At 44.9% G+C, this 21,938-nt stretch overlaps 1 protein-coding gene across 2 annotated transcripts in view; it reads right to left on the reverse strand.

The window, feature by feature from the left end:
- Window positions 1-9,660: 9,660 nt before the first annotated feature.
- Window positions 9,661-21,938, reverse strand: part of PEX5L (peroxisomal biogenesis factor 5 like) — a 68,115-nt gene continuing 55,837 nt past the window's right edge. For both annotated transcript variants that reach the window (XM_066619774.1, XM_066619775.1), the window contains 5 exons: window positions 20,515-20,585; window positions 16,431-16,628; window positions 15,060-15,225; window positions 14,528-14,685; window positions 9,661-9,865 (listed from right to left, as the gene is read on the reverse strand). In XM_066619774.1, coding sequence (XP_066475871.1) covers window positions 9,661-9,865; window positions 14,528-14,685; window positions 15,060-15,225; window positions 16,431-16,628; window positions 20,515-20,585 — 798 coding nt within the window. The remainder of the gene's footprint in view (window positions 9,866-14,527; window positions 14,686-15,059; window positions 15,226-16,430; window positions 16,629-20,514; window positions 20,586-21,938) is intronic.

The raw sequence follows: 21,938 nt of genomic DNA on the forward strand, positions 1-21,938 counted from the left end.
TGAGGGAGTGGTTATATCAAGCAATAAGGCAATATTTCAAACAGGAGGGAGAAGGGCACAATCAGGCCATTACAGATGGCCAGCAAGATAGGCAAGAAGTGACCTAGTGGGAAGGGGGAAAACTACACCCAGTGATTAGTTAAGTTCATTTAGGGTCCACCTTTCTTTCACCATGAAACTCAAGATGGTGTCTAGGCAGTCATTCTTCCATGCACTGACCAGACCTAGACATGCTTTGCTTCAGCAAGGTGGCTTTACTGGGTGTCTTCAGATCACTCCCTGGATTCCACTATGTAGGAAGCAATGTGGGAAACTGTGGAGGATTTAGGATTACAGGACAATAATTGTGCTAAGGAATTTGCAAGTCTTTGCAGGATTGATGCCTACAAAAAACTCATTGTCTACTGTGACTGCCCTAAAGTTTTTCTCTTACTTTGGCTTTCAAAGAAAGCCCCCAAACTTTGTGCAAGATACGCAGTTCCAAATTTTCCACATCACACAGCAAGATTCCTTTAAAAACTATATATATTCTTAGATTCAATTAGATACCATATACTTGATATACAAAATATATATGTATATTTATAAACCATTTTTCCCCTTACAATCAATAAGAGTACAGTTATTTTTAAAAAGCTGCTAAGGTCTTATGCAAACAGAGGAGGAAACTTATTAAGGCCGAGGTCTTTCAACTGTATCTTAAGAGACTGAGCAGAGCATTTGCAGAGCTAGGACTTGGGCCCGAGTCACACATGCAAATATATCACGCAGTTACCTAACTGGTATGACTTGCAACTTGAACATGTGAATGGAGAAAGTATTTTGGTTGAGGTGAAATGATTGCTTTGTTGGGAGCTGGGCTGGCTTCTTCATGCATGAATCATTGCTCAATACGGCAGTGACGACCTTCCATGTGTGAACTTGCCTTTTGTCTCCAGTTATTTTCTTCCCAAGGTGGAAGATGTGGGGGGGAGGGGGAGCTCTGATGAGAAAGGCCCCAAAGTATCATAAGGTCAATCCCCACCCCTCTGCGGCACACACACACATTTAACATGCTGAAGTTGAATGCGCATGCATACACAACTCACTGTGAACACTGAAATGCCATTCAGACAATTTCTTGTGGGCTTACGTAGCTGTGGAGGTTCTCTCTATCTGGCTCCCTTTGTGAGACAAAAATGCTACCCCCTTTGGTTTGGTGATATAATTACTCTGACTCTCCTGTAGCTGTCAAACTGGCTGTCTTAAATTGATCTCACAAGTTATTGGCATATTGACTTGAGACAATGCACATGCCCACTCAGCCATCATAAACCAGGCTGGCTGTCATGGTTCCCTAATGCCCACCCCACCCTTACCTGGAGGGATTGTAGTTCAGTGAAGAGGCTAGAGAACTTAATTGACATCACAAGCCTGCAATCCTCACAGCGCTCTGGAGAAAGCCAAGACAACTACATAGTTTACAGTATGACTATGGCCCAAGCAACCTTGCTTTCCAACGCTGAAATGAAGAATGAAAATTTCTGATGGTCTGCTATATGATCCTCTGATCATTCCTTGGTCCCATTTACATTTGCCTTCATTCACAGAGGTAGTCTTAAAGACACAGGTGAGTCCTTTTCCAGTAACCCCATTACATGATAGGGCTTGCATGGTCACTGTGTTCTTCAGTCTGGGCAGCCTACATGAACTATATATTTTTCCCCTCTTGGAAACAGGACAACTGTTCCAAGGACAAGTTTTGGGGGAATAGCCACCATGTTCTAAGCAGAGGAGAAAGTTTTAAGAGAGGTGAGTGGAGAGTGCAAGAGATATGGCTTTCATCAACAATTACACCATAGCAGAGGATGTGTGTATCGTACTTTTATTTGACTGGGATTATTGTCCAACATGGTTAATCTGAGGGTTAACCATGCCCTGCTGCCCACTTACAAGGTAATTCCTTCTGATGCACCTGTCTGTCTTTATGACACTTTTTGGGTATGGGTGGTTTCCATCCTTACTTTGTGAAGAGAGGTGGCTGAATTGAGGGGTGACATGCAAAGCCTTGGTCAAGAGTTGGATGGTACCACCCCTCTGGCTCCCAACTATACAGGTTGCCAACTGACCAGAAAAACGTGACCCAATCTGCTCTTGTGCCTTTTGTGACAGCTTGATCTGTAGGAATTAGCAGCTGAGTTTTTTTTCACTGCATGGAGATAAACCTGATCACCTGCTAATTACAGCTGATGAAGAAGTTGTTAAAAGCATAGCAATTGTCTAGCTCAAAAGTTGGCAGTTCTAATGGGAGGCCATTGGGATTTGGCATCCTCCTCAGACTGATGAGGTGGCCCAAGACAGTGGATCCAAAGTTTCCTCAATCAAAAATGGCACCCCCACCAATCTGTTTGCAGAAAATATAATTCCGGGCAACTGGCCAGACTTTCAATGGTTTCCCAAAGTTGCAACCCTAGATGCAACTTCAGCTCAGGGCTAAACAACATACTATGTCATACCCTTCATTCACACTGATGGACAACTGTTCTTTTAAATATAGAAGCAGGATCAGGCCTCTGACAGACTGGGACCCACTGGCACCAGTAGAAGCTTTTGTTCCTTGGTAAATAGCAGTTTCAAGAAGGTAAGAGATCCAGACTGCAACAGTAGCAGGCAAGAGGGTTAAAGCCTCCCTATAATTCTGATACCCAGGGGCCCCATTTGGCTGCTATTTTTAAAAGAACATTTAAGTCCATAGCTGATAATGACAGGGTTAATGCAGCATCAGGGGCATAGCTAGAGGGGGTGAAAAGCACTAAGATTTGCAGGGAGCCTCATCACAGCATGCAAGCGGCCCCTCCCCCTCCACTTCAAGAGCCATTTCAGGTGGGAGGGGAGCAAAACAGAGCTAGAGTTAGAGCCTCCATTTTGCTCCCCCTGCCTGGAATGGCTCTGAAGGGGAGGGGCCGCTTGCACACTGTGGCACTTTGCACCCCCTCTAGCTACACTACTGTGTAGCATGCAGTTTGGCCCTCATTTTGCCATCAATGCCATCAAACTCCTGGGACCAACTTTCAGTTTCTTGCCATTATCAAATTGTCTTATTCATTTTCTAGCTCTTACAATCTCAGTCTTCTCAATAACTCAGACTTCAGCTAACCTGGTATATTTCTCAAGCCCAGTCATCTAGTGAAAGGAGACTGCTAAATGGCATACAGATGTTCTCTTAGTGACTGCAAAGCCATTAGTCATGCACAGCATAAACTTGCACTTAAAAACATTGTTCTTGCATGCATTAAACCAGTAGTGCGCTTTTCGATGTTAAATACAGTTGCATGCAATATGCTGATACCTGAGGCTATGTGATTCTTTAAAAGAAATTTGTTTTACAAACTCTTTCTACTATTAGAAAAAAACATCCTTAAAAATATATAGAGATATATTTGCTAATTTCAACACCAATTTTATATCTTTTGCAGCTAGCCATAAAAATAGTCTCTTGAATGGGAGAGAACAGAAACTTAGCAAACTGGACGGCTGTTCAAAAAACAAAACAAGCGAAGAATGTGAAATTCTAGGAAAAGAAGGCTCTGTTCAAATGTGAAGCAGCAGATGCTGTCAGAAGGGCCAGCCCAAATTCTCCTGGAATCTGTGGCCATGTGCCAAATGCTGACCCCCCCTCCCTTACCTTGTGATGTGCTAACCTTTGCTCCACTCACTCCCTTAATTAGAAAAGGAAATGGAGCAGTGGAGGAAGTAAGAGTATAGGGCTAGAGTGTCTCAGACACTCTAGCTCACTACTCTACCTTCTACTGCATTTCCTCTTGGGTTCTGTTCCCCCCCCCTTTTCCTTATCCCCATGAAGGGAAGAGAAGTAGTTGCAGGACACCTGAGGTGACGGCCTGAGTCAGCCTCCTGAATGGCTGGTTCTGGCAGTCAGCTATGTAAGGGTGGACCTACATGCAACACTTGACACAGATCTGCTTCCCAAACTGGAAGCCTCATATTTGGTTCTCCTTCCCCATAAGCTTTAGTCAGACCTATCAGTGTCACTTCCTTGTCCTGCTCCATGGCATTGGTTGATGCTAGTGGTGTCAGGGGAATGACCTGACTAAAGGTCACGGCAAGAAGAATGGACTGTGTGTGCCTGTCTACTGTGAGGAGATCTTGACATGGTGACACCATTTTTTGTAGCAGCCCCATGCGGAGTGTTGTGCATAATTCTACCCTGAAGCAGGAGCTCATAAGGTCCGCGAACAGTCCTAAACCTAGTGCTAAAAAACAACCTAAAGAGTGGAGTAGGTGAGGCCTCTGTCAGTGGTTCTGAGTCACTAGTGCTAATGTAACATTATGATGGAATGGCAAGAGCTACAAAGAAACAAAGGTTGTACAAATAGCAAGTGGCACCAGTGCTGTTGTGCGCTGTTATATCCTGTGATGCTCACGTTCTGCACAAATTACTTCCCCTAGAGTTCCAGTGGTTCCAGACAAACTGGAACCTTGAGTTCTCTGAAAGCTTATCAGAGGTGAACACATGAGGTTGCCTTTCACCGAGTCTGACCACTGGTCTATCTTGTTCAACACTGTCTACAGTGACTGGCATTGGCTCCCCAGGATTTCAGATGGGGAGGGGGTCTTTCCCAACCTCATAGCAGAAACTAAATATGGGACGTTCCACATGGAAACTATGTGCTCTATCACTGAGTTCTGGCCCTCTCCAACTGCAGCTACTCAGTAACGACAGGCATGCATCTCAGAAAAAATATACCTTGTTTGCCACAGTCAGGGAATTAGAGGGCAAGTCCTCTCCTGGATTAGGAACTGGTTGAGGACCAGGAAACAGAGAATGGGTGTCAATGGGCAATTTTCACAAAGGAGAGAGGTGAAAAGCAGTGTGCTCCAAGGATCTGTCCTGGGACCAGTGCTTTTCAACCTGTTGATAAATGAACTGGAGTCAGGGTTGAGCAGTGAGGTGGCCAAGTTTGCTGACAACACCAAACTTTTCTAGTTGGTGAAGACCAAAAGAGATTGTGGAGAGCTCCAGAAGGATCTCTCCGAACTGGGAGACTGGGCAGCAAAATGGCAGATGAGTTTCAATGTAAGAAAATGTAGTCATGCACATTGGGGCAAAGAAGCAAAACTTCACATATAGGCTAATGGGTTCTGAGCTGTCTGTGCTAGATCAGGAGAGAGATCTTGGGGTGCTGGTGGACAGCTTGATGCAACTGTCAACCCAATGTGCGGCGGTGGTGAAAAAGGCTAATGCCATACTTGGGATTATTAGAAAAGGAATTGAGAATAAGATGGCTAATATTATGATGCCGTTGTACAAACTGATGGTAAGGCCACATTTGGAGTATTATGTCCAGTTCTGGTTGCCCCATCTCAAAAGGGTATACTGGAAATGGAAAAAGTACAGAAGAGAGCAACCAAAATGATTACTGGGCTGGGGCACCTCCCTTACAAGAAAAGGCTACAGAGTTTGGGGCTCTTCAGTCTAGAAAAGAGGCACCTGAGGGATGACATAATTGAGACACACAAAATTATGAAGTGGATGGGTAGAGTAGACAGATGCTCTTTTCCCTCTCACATAACACCAGAAGCAGGGGATATCCACTAAAGTTGAGTGTTGGGAGAGTTAGAACAGACAGAAGAAAATATTTCTTTACTCAGCATGTAATTAGTCTTTCTTGCCACAGGAAGTGGTGATGGCATCTCGTCTAGATGCCTTTAAGCAGGAATTGGACAACTTCCTGGAGGAAAAGGCCACAACGAGTTACAAGTCATGATAGGTATGTGTAAGCTATTGTGCAAGCTGCTTTTAGACTACTATGGAATGCCAGGTGCAGGGATGGGCACCAGGACACAGGTTGTGTCTTGCTATGTTTTGTGCTCCTTGAAGCATCTGGTGGGCCACTGTGAGATACAGGAAGTTGGACTAGATGGGTCTTTGGCCTGATCCAGCAGGGCTCTTCTTATGTTCTTAGCCATTCCCCTCTCAGGTGGAGCTACAGGGTGTGTGTTGAAACGCACACACTCAGTTGACGTAGGCTGACAGCAAAGCTTCAAAGGTCTAGCTAGCACACTTGGTGTGCTTGCGCATTACCTAGAACCAGAAGGCTCATGATTCAGTGGCAGCGTACGTGTTTTGCATGCAGCAGATTGTGACTTCTGCCTCCAACACCTCTAGCAAAACTGTGTCAGTTAGCTGAGCTGCAAGAAGTTTCAGCTTGAAAATCTAAGTTTCAGAGCAGTCAGAGCAGATGGTAATGGACGGGTTGGACCAACAGTCTGACTTGCAGCAGTTGTGAAAATGATTGCTCCAGTATGCTGTTTGAAGGGCTGGAAAGGGACTTGCCCTCTACTGTGTTCTCTGCTGGAGGACAGTGGTGCTCAGAGGTTACAGTTGTGCTGCAGAAAGGATAGGAAAGAAACAATGGGGCAGCTGCAGAGATAAATGCTGCAGGGTCTTAGTGCCTGGGTATCCTTACTGGAGTTAGATCTCTTTTGACTGCTGTGGTCTTGTGCAACTGGCCAGGAGGCCTTTCTGCTGGGTTACAGCCTTCCACTCAAAATACTGCCTGTCAGCACAATGCTCTCCCATATCGCACTACTCTACCAGTCCAGTGTTCTGCAACAAGCTATTCTGAATAGGTTTCAGTCTTGCTAATGAAGTGCTGCACCTTGACTTTGTGTGCAATAAAGAGGTGTTTGTTTGCAAGCCATCAAAATAAATGGCAGATGCATTCCACCAGATGCCCATTGATAGCATAGAAAAATCACCTGCGTTCGGAAAGAAAAAAGCAGCAGGATGGATGCTGAGCATTGGCATCTACGTTTTATTGCTGTCAGTGTAAGATCTCTGCTTATTACTGCTGGAGAGCTGCTTTTCCTTCTGCCAGAATACACTTGCCTTGGCATTCTGCTTCTGGGATTGCAGGCAGCCCTGGATGAAGGTCAATCAATATCTGTTAACAATGAATGGAACCAGAGAAAGTACAGTATACCCTTAGCACCTAATGCTTGGATGAACATCAGGGGAAGGCAATCCCCTTGTCATCTTTATGAACTTGCCGGGGACACATGGCTACTTGCAGCTGGAGATAAGGATGACGTCTTAGATGAACCTCTGGTCTAAATTAGCAAAGCAGTTCTGAAGGTGCCTTGAAGGTAGAGGAAACTCACCACCTACAGGCTGAATTTATAGGAAACTTTCACCACAAGGTTACATTTACTGATATCAGGTTCTGGGGGGATTATTAAAAGAACACCACTACTTTTGGCGAACGCTCTCCACTTTAGTAACTTGATCTTAAGATTGGCTGTAGCAGCACTAATTTTTAGTATGGGGTAGGGGAGTGTGCCACCAGCTGAGGTCAATGCACCATGATGTCACATTAACACTGACCACAAGCAAGTGAGAATCAGATTTTAAGAACAGCAGTTGATACCCTGTGTTTTATATATGCTTTATATACAGGAATGTTAAAAACATTACAAATGCACTTTTCCAGTTTTATATATAATTGCTTTTGCTCAGGTTTTTTTTTTTTTAAAAAGCAAAAATATTGTTAACTGTAAAACAAAATTCTCAGTACATTCGTATCATCTGTCTTTGATGGATGAAATTCATTCCCTTTGCATTGGCCTCAGTCCGCGATGCTCAATGAATGGTGTCCCACACAAACATCGAGCTTCAGCTAAAAATGAACCTGGACCGCTTTCATTGATTTCCTCTGAACGCAATGTGAATTTTGGAGCAGTTGTTTGAGGCACTTCATTGTCTTGGGGCTGAACCACAAAATGAATAGACAGCTCCTATATATGTCAGTGGGATGTATGCAGTTCCTGGTGGATTGGGGTAATTTTTATATATTTTTTACATTTATGCCCTGCCTTTCTTCCATGTAGGAACTCAAGGTAGCCTACATTCAGGCAGTCTCCCAGCCAGAAACTGATCAGACCAAACAATGCTTACCTTTAACAAGGTGGCTACATGATGTGCCTTCAGGCCAGGCCTTGCAATTGGTTGTTAGGCCCCTGAAGCACTGACTGAGAATTTTTGGGTTTGAGCTCATACTTTTCAAGGATGATGGAGAATTTTGCAAGTCAGCCTCCAAGATCTTTTACTGTTGCTGAAACATTTTTGCTGAAGTAGAGGCTGCACCCATCTGTTCTTCAAAAGGCTTTCATTTGCTTGCAGAAGATCACAAGAACAGATGTATGTTCTTTCATTGCTAACATTTGCCTCCTATTTACACCCATGCAATATCCTCTCCATGCATGTCTGTATTACTTCTTTTTCATTCTGAAATAGGAGGCTGGGGAGAAAGCTCTGTTTTGTGTGAAGGAGTCCTTGTTTGGTCTTTCATGCCACCATGGCTGAATCTGTATATTTTGATCCTAAAGTCAAACTGTAAGGAGCATGGTATGCATGCATATATATATGCATGTGGGTGTATACACACACACAACTTAAAAATAAGGACAAAAAAGCTAGATTAAAGTGCGTATATTCCTAAATCTAAATTAATTGTGAGCTCTGCTCAGAACAATGCCTGTTAGGCACAGTGGACATCTGTCCAGGGCACCAGGCAGCCAGCTGCTGGACACCCCCTACTATTTTTTTCCATACCTATAGCCAACAATGTTTGCTTATTGGATGCAGAAGGAGGAAGAGGATGGCAGTTGCCTAGCAACTGCAGGGAACCCCCCCCCAATTGCTTTGGAGGTCATGTCAGCAGTGATTTCAACATGATTTCATTGTTAGGTCACAATCCATAGCTTCCACTGCAACATTTCTCCAGAACCATCAAAAATTGATGGCTGACAGCAAGTGGTTAGCAACAGGCCAACTCTCAAAGGTGAGAGGTTTTGAGAGACAAGGTGTGGTATCAGGAAGAGGGAAAGGGTAGAGGTGCACCCAGGTGTCATTCAGGGTGCCTAAAGTATTAGGGCCAGCCCTACTCAAACCAATCCCAACCACGAGTGCGAATGGCTATGACACATGGCCTATGACATTATTCAGCCTGTCCATTCCCCATGGGCAGAACTCTTGAATCGAGTGAGAGTTCCATGTTGGAGGGCTTCATGGGATCAGATTCCAGAAGTAAAATTCAGATAATTTGAAGCTCTGAATGATTGCCACCTAAACATATAGATGGAAAAACACAGGTACTCTACCACTTACATGGGGGGGGGGCGACTTATTAGGAGATGGGATGGCAAGTCATCAATCCCCCCTCACAGATGCTAAATTTTAGGGTAGCACATCCGATGAACTAATAGGGTTTATTAGGAAATGCTACCCCATAATGTTTTTGTGTGCTCTTATGAGCATTTAGCATGACCTTTGAAATATACAGTCTCTGTATAGGTACAGATAACAGGAACATGCTTTCTTCTGGTGGCATTTTTTCATCCGGGTCCCCTCTGTATCACAGTAGCTCTTCTTCAATTGAATCCATCATTTGAGGGAGATTTGAGGGAGGTGATATTTACACAGCTTTGTGCTTTTTAACTTAGTTTCTGAAGATCTGGTGGAATTCTGCATAACCCATCCTGCTGGAAGGTATCCGTGCACCTTTATTTGTTCAGACTGGAGTTTTAAAGGGTTTTGTATTTCAGGATAGAAGTAAATTATGTCGTCGTTTTTGGAAGGCTTGGCGTGTGTGTGTGATGGTGTTAGGGCTCAATCTTGAATGCTTTTAACAGAACATCCAGGTCACCCACATTGGCGGCCTGAAAAAGTTCTGGCTGGTCCATCATAGACAGAGCAATTCGGAGAGCTGCCCAGATGTTACCTGAAATTGCTGGATGTGGAACGTGTTGCTGATTCCGGCTTTTTCGCTGCAAATTGAGTGCTGTGAGAAAATTGCTGACAGCCTCTCTGTGGGACAGAAGAGAACAGAACAGTGAAAACCATGGTCAACACATCAGCAATATAAGAATTCCAAGCAACAATACATATTGAAAATCTTTAGCAATCTCCTTTTCCTATAGCTCTTTCCAGAATATTCTTAGGTAAGGTGATTGTTTTACAATGTTGCGCAAAAATGTGCAAATATTCAGCCTCCCCTCCTGCCCACTATCCAAAAAAATATAACCTGAGTTGAAGATATATCCTTTTTTGCCCCAAACAGTACTAAGACTATAGTTCTAAACATTCTCAGTAGGAAATAAGTGCCTCTGAGCTGGATGACTATCAAGGGGTTCATGCTTATGCTGGAGACAAAATATTTTTGAAGGGTGCAGAAGGCGGTTTGATATATAGAGGCACTATTGCCTGCCACGTACACACTTGCACCTTTTCTCTTGGTCCTCTATGTGGGCAAACAGATTTCACAGGTTTCTGAAGCACTGCAAGACCCTACAAACGTTTTTGATTAGAAATTACAGTGGGCCTTCAGTATCCATGTTGGATTCGTTCCCGAACTCCCCATGGATACAGATATCTGTGGATAATAGAATCTGTGGGGACCGAAAAACTGGAAGTGCCTTTCAGAAGTCTCCGGCAGGTCTTTTGAGCCGCAGGGAAACCAAACACTACTTCACTGTGCCTCAGAAGGTCTGCCGGAGACTTCTGAAAGGCACTTCCATCTTTTTTGCGAAATGCTTGTCAAAAGGCTCTGATAGGACTTCTGAGGCACAGGGAAGCCGCATGCAACCTCCCCATGCTTCAGAAGGTCTACCTGAGCCATCTAAAAGGCACTTAAAAGGTGAAAAACCGGAAATGCCTTTCAGAAGGCTCTGGGAGACCGAGCATGGCTTCCCTATGACTCAGAACACCTCCTGGACATGACCAGAAGGTACTTCCAGTTGGATCCAGGAGGTCATGTGAGGCCCTCCAGTGCAAACTGGCATCTGTGTTAGATCAAATCTATGGGTGCTGAATCTGTGGATAAGGAGGGCCCACTGTATTTCTATGACAGCTGTGATGAAAGGTGTCAGTTGAGAATTTTCAGCTCAAATGTTGGAGTGAAAGGGAGGGGGGGGGGACAAAACTTCTCCCATCTTACTTTGCGTGGTGTGTGTGTGTGTGAGGGAGGGAGGGAGGGAGGGAGGGAGGGAGGGAGAGAGAGGGAGACAGAACCATCGCTCCTGGTAAGACCTTCCCCCAAAACTGGCAGAAGGTCTCCCCCCAATTTTTACTGCTTGCAAACAGGGCAGCAAGTTGGAAAAGTGATTTTGACATTGCCCTACAACAGCACTACACACAAATGCAAAAAAGTGGCTTTAAAAAAGGAGTATGCATATCAAATATGCTTTCCCCCATGCCTATGGTGGATAGATTTTACTGTAAATGACTGTACAGGTCACAACATTTTCTATATATCAGATCATGATTTGCATTATGACCTATGGTCTGAACAAATGAATTATCTATCTGATCTGATTAAAAGTGACAGTGGGGTGATTGTACAACATGATGGACTACGATGCCTCTTTGTTCTACTTTTAGCTCTCTGGTGTTGCCCATATTTGACCTGTTCTGCTCCACAGTCATGATCAAGCACTAATTGTCCTCCTTTCAAAACACTCTGAATGGCACTTTATTGAATTACTGGCTGGGCAAAGAAAACTGAATGAGAAAGTAGGTGTTATTATGAATGTATTTATCTTCGATGAGTAGCTTGTATACAAGAACTACCTCATTAAAGAGCATTTGTTACATACACTGCTGCGTTTTTGTGTGGTATGTTAGCTTTGAAAGATAATGGCACACATTAAAAATGAACCACCTTTTGGGAGCAATCCTAACCGGCTTTACGGCACATTTGCGACTCCTTAGACGGGAGTTGCGTCGGCGGATCCAGATGCGCCGATGCGCGGACAGAGGCAGAAGCAAGTGCGGCGGCACAAGCGGCAAAGGTAGGCGTGGGGGGCATGGGAGGGGGGGCGGGAGGGAGCGTTACTGGGCGGGGGGAGGGCGGGCCTGGGGGTGGGCGTGAAGGGAGCCAGGGGTGGGGCGGGGACCCGGCAGTTATGCCGGATCCCAACCCCCATGCCTGGGGCGAGCGAAGCGGCTTCAAGCCACTCCGATCTCCTCGGACTTGCGCCACCTCCAGAGGTGGCGCAGGTCTGAGGAGACCCATAGGGGTGCACAGACCTTACCCGGGCTTATCCTCTTGGCTTGCCTGCCCCAGCGCGGGTTAGGATTGTGCCCTTTGTGCCCACACCCAGGGACGGCTGCTGCAGGGACTGGAGGGCGCACCCCGGTTCCTGCAGCCCCGTCAGAAGGGAAAGTGGAGCTATCACGCTCCACTTCCGGTTTAGCGGAGGTGAGGTGCGATCGCCCCACTCTCACTTTCCCTGACCTGGGGAGCCCTACCGAAGGTCGCACAGGGCTCCCCGCACCCCCGGGAGGTTGCAGGAGGCTTGGGCAAGTGTACCCAAGCCCCTGCAGCCCCCCTGAGCGGTGCGATCCTGGGGATTGCGCCGCTGCCTCCTCCCTTCCTCCTGATTGCCCCTGCCCCTTAAGGGGAAAGGGACCAGGCCCCTCAGGCTGGGGCATCGCGATGCCCCAGTTTGAATACCACTGCTCTAAGCTGATGCCTGAAATTGAAAAGTATTTATATCAACAAAAATCTTTGAAACTTTCTTGACAGGTTGGATATCTGCTGTCAGTACAAATGTTCTCTCTAGGCTTTTATTTTTATTGATTAATTAACCTCTAGATATTTTGACACAGATATTTTGAGAACTTGACAAAGATTAATCACAAGATTTGTAAGAAACATCTGCAAGCTTGTAAGAAAGCTTTACAAGTCTGGTTGTCAGTAGTATTTAATACCATAAGGCTGAAATCCTTTGGGGCAACCCATTGAACACAATAGGACTTACAGTACTTCTGAGTAGACATGCGCAGAATTGTATTGTGAAGAAGATATACTCAAACACACATGGTAATTGCTGTAGGTGTGGTTTTTACAAAGGCAGATTATTATCATATTTGGGGGAGGATGCAGAAGAATCCCACCATTAAAGAAATGACATGAGCTAGTGTTAACATCCAGAAATGGTGGCATTAAAGTAGCAGGGTAGGTAGTGCATGCACAGGGAGGGGCAGCACGACTAGCACAAGTACGGGGTGTGTGGTAAGTATTGCAGATGCCACAACACAGCATGTAAGCAGCCTCACTCGCCGTTGGAGCCATTCTGGCTCCCGAATGTGTTGCTGTCACTGTCCAGTATAGCGCCAATGGCAAGTGGGAGGGGTTGCTTACATGGTGTGTTGCAGAACCTGCAATACTTACTACCCCACCCCACCCTGTATCTATACTCCTTGGCAGCGCCAGTAATAACTTGCTGAGCAACCTCTGGCATAGGAAGGGAGGACTTGGCTTGGCCCGACCTCATCTATAGGAGAAACTGGAACCATTTACAGTCCCATCCTAACCAACTTTTCAATGCAGATGCAGCTATAATGCATCCCCAATATAAGGGGACAGATGTTCCTGTTGCAGTACACAGCCGACCCCGCAGCTCCAGAGACTGAAGGTCAGGCAGATACTCCCGGTAAATAACGAGGCACAGACACGGCAGTGCTCCACCACCAGACGTCCTTTACTTGTAGATATATACAATATTTACAGTGCAAAGGCAGCTCAGCAAGCAAACAGCAAAGATAGCACTTTCTCAACTCTCAGATCACCAATGTAGCTTCCTGCAGACACTCCACATAACATCTCCTACACAGCAACTTGCACAAGCTGCAATATATATTGGCACCAGCCAATGAGAGGTGGGCTATGACTCATTGTCTGGTGACATGGTATTGCAGGGTATTGCATCATCCCTGCTGTGCCCTGTTGCATCAGCCAATCCCATAATGCACCTGGGCTATACTACATGTATGCAGGCCAAGACATCAGGGCCTAACCTTGCCCTATCCAGCCTGTAAATTGACTATAGGCCTGGGGCATATATCATGACAGTTCCCTTACCTTGACAAGGCCTCTGTTACTCCCCCCTCCCCCTCACTACAGGATGCAGAACAAACCCTGTTAGCAAGGCTGCATCTGCACCGGAAAGTAGGTTAGGATTGGGCTGTTAGCAGTCTATGGTCTTCCTAAACTTTGAAACCACTGAGGCTCACCTGAGCCCATCCTTTTAAGTATGCAATAAGGGTGTAAATCTTCCCCTTATTAGATAGGAAGTCTGAATCTGAAAATGAGAAAAAAGACGATCACTATGATGAATAGCGTGTTTGCAGAGGGAGGAAAACAATGTTCCATGAAGGATACCATTCACTTAGATAGAAGAAAATAAAGATCTATATTTGGTGGACACCATTTAGGTAAGGGCCAGGTCATTCCCCACCCCTACTGGCCCCAACCACTGAAAAATCAATGCTGTTCCTCTTTGTTTAGCTCTGCCCTGGATTCTGTTTCTGGATAACTCTAGAATATGATGGAATGTTGGGCCCTGGCTTTCCTATATACAGGGTGACCCAAAAGTAGGTGGACAGTAAATGATAACATTTATTCCACCTACTGTCCACCTACTTTTGGGTCACCCTGTATATAGATGCTGAGTTCTGTTGTCTCACCTGTATGCTCCTAGGTTGATGCAGCTGATTCCTAAATTGTACCTGGACCTGATGAAGCCAGGTTGGATTTCCAGAGCTCTTGTGTAGGCTTCTACAGCTTCCTCGCTTCGATCCCCATTTGCTAATGTTGCCCCCAGACGATTCCACAGTGAATAATCCTGCCAAGAGAATGACAGTTTCTACTGTTGGTGCAATGCTTGTGCAGACCATCTTTTTATCTTTTACCCGCCGCTGCAAGTTAATGAGTGGTGCAGGAAAAAAGTAGTTGCCTCTCCATTAATTGGCATAGAATCTGACAATATGACTCACAGTTGTGCATAAAACAGCTCTTGTTCATCAGCAAACAGCCAGAAATGGGACAAGACTAAATCTGCTTGAATGTGGGGACTCTCTTACAAATAACATTTCTGTTTCAGATATTAAAGTATTACTGGCTGCTGTGACAGCTTGTTAATTCAGGCCAAATTTAAATGAAAGGAGAGCAGGCAAGAGAGCAACATGTAAAATTTCTACTGTAAAACAGAATACAAACCTCTGGCCGAACAGTGAGGGCAGCACTAAATGCGTCTATTGCTCTATTAAATTCCCCACTCAGATGGAAGAGTACGCCAAGTCCTGTTTGTAAGTCGGGGTCTATCATCTCACCATTTTGATGAGCTCCTTCCAGGTATAACTCCTTCACTTCTTCCAGCAATGAACTAGAAGAGGATGAGGGTAGAACGATGTAAAGACAGATGTAACAATTTAAAAGTGGCAAAGATATTTGAATGAATCATATGTGCCCTCAGAACACATGGTAATTTGTTTTGTTCAGGGTCACAACTGAGTTGCACAAGCTCTGACAACTGATTCTATAGACTTGCTGCTTTAGCTGAAACAGGAAATGCTGACTTTGGTGAGCAGCTATTGGCTAGTGTTTATGCCATCACCAATACACCACTTCACTGCAGAAAGCAGTTGTGCAACAGTTTGTGATTTCTTTTTGAAATGGGGGCTTCCCCAGCCCTAGTAATGCCTTTTAAAGGCCTAAAAACATCACTTTTACAAAAAAAAACCTGGAAATGACCTTTTTGGCCTAAACAGCCATTCTGAGGCTGTAGAGGTTGCAGGTGGACACAGGAGGCCTCTGCGGGGCTCAGAAGAGCCTTTGGAGGGCAGCATGGTGTCCCTGGTATCCATGTATCCACAGAGGGTTCTGGAATGGAACCCCTTGCAGATACCAGGTCACATCTGTACATATAAGGCACAAGACACACAAGAAGGGTAAGTTAGAGCATTTGCATTTGACTTTTATGAGTGTAAGACAACTTGTGAAGACCACTGTGAATAGCCCACCATGAACTGTACTTGAGAATTTTACTTCTGTCTTCTTCAGAAGATTACAACTCTTATAATCTACACTGCAGTTCCTACAGAGCCAACATGGAAGGAAGGGATGTGCGCAGATTATAGCTCATGAGCCACAGAAAACAGCTGCACTTGATTACTGGTGAGGTACAAAGGGCCAGATCCAAAATGCCACAAGCAGACTTCTACACATGCACTGGGACTTCTCAGAACTGCCCTAACCTACAATAGATCTTTGTTTCCCCAAAAGAACAGGAGACCTTCTGGGTGGGATGTGACACAGCATAAAGAACTGGAGTCAAAAGTAACAACTGAAAAAACACCTCTGTGTGAATGTAGCCCAAGGCTAGTCTACATCATGTCCAAAGCCTTGATTGTTAATCAAAATTAGACATTGCAGTATTGCAGACTTTAACTCTCCACCTGCATGGACACACTGGTTTTCATTCTTTGAACATCAAAACATTTTTTTGCACATCCAGATGGCTGGAATTTTAAATGCAGCAAATCTGGCTCATAGCCTTGGTTATCAGATGACTAGGGTCACTAGTGATACCTTTCATCTGCTATCTTAGACATTCTCCTGGTCAGGGCTGGGGATCCTTTCTTGCTCCTCACTATGTACTTATATTTGGGATTCTGCTTGATCCAGTTTCTTAGTGCCTGATAAGCCTCCTGCTGATGTCCCGTGTTGGTGTAGCTCACGGCCAAGGCCATCAGGGCTTTCAGATTGTTTGGCTGAAGCTCTAAGCACCTAAGAACAGAATAGAGAAATCCATATTAACTGGATCCCTCTCAAGGTGTTGGTTTAACAAACAAAACAAAAAACTTCATTGCATGTTTAATGTTTTTAATAATGTTTCCAGGCAATATGAACAACTTAATAATTTTTTTTTTGTTCTCAGAGATTTGGATATAATCCCATTCTAGGTGTGGACAACTCATTTTATGTAACACTTATTCTTTGCCCCAGATGAGGTTGCACATTGAGGCACCTCAGTGGACCCTACATGAGCATTCAGATGCATCTGGGTATATTCTGGCACACTTTTGAAAAGCTGTCAGGAGGGCAATCTGGAGTGGGGAAATGGTCCCTGGGGAATGGGTTAAGCACCCTCAACCTGCCTGCTCCCTGAGGCATCTGGTGGGCCATGTAAGATAAAAGAAGCTGGACTAGATGGGTCTTTGGCCTGGTCCAGCAGGGCTCTTCTTATGTTCTTATGTTCGCTGCTTATCCTCTGGGATATGGCTGTTCCTATGTAAAAAGATAACGTCACTTATTGCAGCACTTATTGCAAACTTTTGTGGAAGTTTTATTCCATGAAACACACAAAATAGTTTACTATCTGAAACTATTCCGATAGGAGAAGACTTGGGAATTCTTTATATCTGATACTACCAACAGGAGGGTCAGGCTTAGTCCTCACCCCGTGGCATGCCCTGGCAGTGGTGGCCCTCCTGCGCCCCGCGCCCCAGGGCAAAGGTTTGCGATTGCGCCCGCCGTTGGCTGTTGCCGCCCCCCATCCAGAAATCCGCCCCTGCACTTACCAGAAGCTCACGGAGCCTCCCGTCAAGGAAGCTTCCTGTGGCTTCCCCGACACTTTAAACTGTGCTTCTGGAAAAACGGAAGCACAGTTTCTGACCTTGTTGGAAGCCTCAGAGAGGCTTCCGCAGGGTCCTAAAGCACACGAGGCTCTGCGCCCAGGAAATTTGCCCCATAGACTTTAATGGGAGGTTTGCCACTGTCCCCTGAGTACGTTTTCTTTTTCCCCCCTCCTCCCACAGAAGTGAACAGCCACTTAGTTCTGTTGGCTGCGCTTGACAGTTGCACTTGTTGGCAGCAAGGGTGAAGAGGCCTTCATCCTGACAAACAAGCTCTTTTTCTACATCCACACTGCCTGTCATAACTGTGGTCATTTGGTTAGTATTAACTAAAGTCTTACAAAACATTGCCAGAGAGGGTTGATCTAGGCCAGCTTCTCTGCTTTGGGAAATGGGTGAGTGGTGTTGGGCAAAAGACTGGAATGTTTTCTGCCTAACCCTCTTCAACCCATTAGACTTAATATATCTTCAGTAGGTTACATTTAAATCAGACGTACAGCCCAATTTTAACTAAGGGCCAATCCTATCCATCTTTCCTGTGCTGATGCAGCTGCAATGCAGCCCCAAGATAAGGGAACAAAACTTCTCTTACCTTGAGGAGGGCTCTGTGACTGCTCCCTCCACTACAAGATGCAGTACATACCCTGTAGGCACAGTGTTGGAAAGTTGAATAGGATTGGGCCATAAATCCCCACATGGCAATGCAGCAGTACCAGTGCGGCTTCCACTGTATCCTGCAGGAGATTTTTGCCTACGGGAGTCCTCCAAAGGCAAAGAGAACATTAGTTCCCTTGCCCCAGGGTAACCTCTAGCAGCTGCCATGGGTCAACTCATACCTGAGCTCGCTTGATAGCTGGTGCAAGTTCAAGTTGATTCGTAACGGCAGATCAGGCCCAGGATGGGAGCTAGGATTTGGTGTGCATGATCCGCCCCCATCACTGCCCCATTCCACCCTCCCACTGTTCCATTCCCCCCCCCCCCTGCACAGCCTTATCTTCTCTGGCAGGTATCCCCAGTCCATTGGAACATGGACCCAGCCACTTGCTGCTTATAACAGCAGTCAGGCCTTGTGCACTGGTCTAGTCGTGCTTGCGATGGCCGTAAAGGGGTTTATGCTGGCGGAATGCACATTCCACAATTGTAAACCATCCTTAGAACTGGGCTGATAATCACTGATGCCTTTGAATATCAACATGGCTAATGTAATTAGGGTTGGATAGTATATAGTCTGTGAGTAGAAACAGAACAGGATTGTGGCTAACAGGTGAAAAGTAACTACTACCATTCTGGAAGAAAGCAGAGCTCAAAGGCTTTCTGCCTGCTGCAAAGATGGCAGTAACAAAGATCTCCATTCATTTAACATGCAGCTGCCAGAATGAATTCAGCTCCATTAAGGAATGCTTCTAATGAAGAGATAACCCTTGAGGAAGTGCAGAAGTGCCAGGAATACCAAATAGTCCTTTGTTTGCAGAGTTCTTAGCATATGTTTGCTGGACTATGGCAGCTTTCTCCTATGTTTCCATTTGCCTGATTCAATTATATATTACATTAAGTTTTGCAGATAATTTTAAGGATACTTAAGCCTTGAAACTGTGTATACTCTGTAGCCTTGAAAATGTGTGTACACACATCTAAATTCTGCACCAAGGTAGCTTTAATTCTGCTCAAAAAAGCTATGTCTTGTACAAATTATGCAAGTAAAGAAAATGTGCATAAACATTGCCTAATTTATTCCTCTTCTATTAGTGGGAGGGAGAGGAAAGGAGTTATATGGGGCAACTAAGCTCTCCGACTATTGGAAATCCTCCAACCACAGCTTCGGAGATTTCATCCAGTATTGGTCTCATACTTGAAAGCATATCTTCAAAGGTATAATGGCTAGAAACTTGATTTCTTAATTTTAAAATACTACAGTTGAGAATCACAGAATGATGAATTGAGTGTCAGTCTAAAATCCCCACACGCATGGAACTTCATGCAGCCCTGATTATGGCCATAAATATTTCTGCATGATGATCCCTGTTTTGGGGTGGAGTTCATTTTTTCATGACACAAGATGTAATGTAACAACAAAACATGCTTTGTTTTTATGAGCATAAGCTGGTATGAGCCTTAGGGCACAATCCTAACCAGGCCTACTCAGAAGTAAGTCCTATTTTGTTCAGTGGGGCTTACTCTCAGGAATGTGTGCTTAGGATTGCAGTTTTAGGCTTGTATATTCCCCCTCTTCTATGTACACAAGGGGAGGAGATTAAAAACTTCCTTTCCTGGTTTGTAACAAACTGAAAGCTCCTGTTTCAGTCAAATTTGGGAAGTATGATATATTCAAACCACTGCTCATTAACAAGGCAGGACATCAAACCAGGATTCAATCCTGGTTTGACATGCTGACCTTTTGACTGTGATTTATACAAACCACAATTTCCCAGGAATGGTTGAAATAGGGAACTACAGCATATAACAAATAGTTTTCCGTGTTCACACAAATGTGGAGAGAAGAGGAGTGGACTGAGCAGGTGAATGAGGTTCATGGGGGCTTATGCTCACAATAAACCATAATTTGTTGTTAGATTTAAACTGGGTTAGAGATTACAAAATGACATTCCCTCTACTGACTTTACTGCTGGTGATATCTTGACTGTTATTGTGCTTCTCTTTCCGGATATAATTTTTTATTATAACTGTATTCTGCTGCGAAGGCTGCAGCCAAAAAGCAGTTTATCAGTGTTAAAAGTAAATAAATAAGCCCACTGTTTGAAACTCCTGCTTCATGATATGAGCAATCCAGATGGAACCAACAGAGACCATAAAAAAACAAGTTTTCAAGTTGTATAGAAAATTTCCCTAAACAGGTATTTGGGTCCCTGTTCTGTGTAACTGGAAAGCTTGCAACTTTAACAGTCCCCATGATTCCAAGCAAGGGATCTGAATAGTATCTGGATGCTTGATATAATTTTTTTGAAAATGTGCCAGCCTCTCTTATAGTCGATTAGGTAATACAACTAGACAGACAGTCCTCTGCAATTAACACTGTCTACCTTTGGAGGGCGACGATGGCTCCCTGCTCATTTTCATTCTCTGCTTGTGTTATGCCAAGGAACTGCCAAGCCTGCAACAAAAAGAGTGGCAGGATTACTGCATTGTAATTTAAGGATAAAACTAACTTTGTGTTAAGAATGAAAGTTGTCATGCAGGTCATTTTATGAATACAAAGTACCGAGAAACAAGGAAAGACTGCACAAGTAGAAAATATAATCTGTGGGACAATCATTGCGCTTTGTCAACAGTGTTAATGGTTGCAATGGTGTTGCTAAAGAGATGCTGGGGGTGCCAGCTGCACTAGGTGACACACACATAGGGGGGGGGGTGACACCATTTGCCAAAACTTTTTACATCTTATTATTTTCAGATAACACCATCATGTTATATATAGTTTGATGCATAATTTCCTGCAGATCGCAATGAAACATTGAAATATATCTCTATTCTATCAAAAGTTATAGCCAAAGAACAAGCGCGGTGGGGTAATAGTGCATTGCCATGCCCACTACCCAGGGAGGAGGTTCGTCATGGGGGTGATGTGCTGGCCTCCCATACTGGGTGACACAAACCCTGGTGACGCCACTGAATGGTGGGAGAACTAATGAATATAATATAATGCTGTATTGACCCTGCTCTTATTATTACTCCAAAATGTAAACCTGGTACAAGAAGCTTGTTAGCCACGGCTCCTAGGCTTGAGCAAGCTCATAGGCGGTCCTCCCGGCATGTTGGCCTGAAGATGAGTTCTACAAGTTCTGCAGTTCTCAGGTTTCATAACAAGGGCATCTCAAATCTATAATTAGAACCAATTATAACCAGCAGCCCAGTCCTATTCAGGATTGGGCTGTCATGTGCAGCCATTTACAATGGTGTGGAACAGCAGCACTCCATTGTGGCCATTTTGGGAGCACTGATGCAAGAGATAGCAGCGGCCCCTGGATGTTGGCAGATCTCCCTGGAGCCGCTGGAGCAGATAAGGTGGTGACAGCAGCAGGGAGGGGTTTAAACGGGCCAGAAATGGAACAGGAGGCAGGGAGGTAGTGGGAGGGGTGGATTTGCTGCCAATGGAGTGTGCCGGATCCTTTTTTCCCTTTTTCAGCCTCCCCGCCACTTTCTCTCCTTGGACTTGTGCTAGCTCAAGCAGTGAAAGAGCTGGCACATGTCTGAGGAGACCCCATGTGAACCGGGAGGCTTAGGAAGCAGTAAGGGGATTTAAATCTCCTTTCCCCTCTGAATCTTCCTGATCTGACTTCCACCCCTGCTGGATACAGCAAGTGCCTTTTTGGTGCAGCTGTACTTGTGGGGCAGGGGGTGGGATAGGATTGGGCTGTAAAACATCTGATGCATTTGCATACATACTGCGGGCTTTATCCTAGGATGCAGAATGTGGGTTTATCTGGGAGAATTGTGAATTTTTTCC

The sequence above is a fragment of the Tiliqua scincoides genome, chromosome 3, assembly GCF_035046505.1.
Source record: "Tiliqua scincoides isolate rTilSci1 chromosome 3, rTilSci1.hap2, whole genome shotgun sequence".
In the NCBI taxonomy this organism is placed as follows: domain Eukaryota; kingdom Metazoa; phylum Chordata; class Lepidosauria; order Squamata; family Scincidae; genus Tiliqua; species Tiliqua scincoides.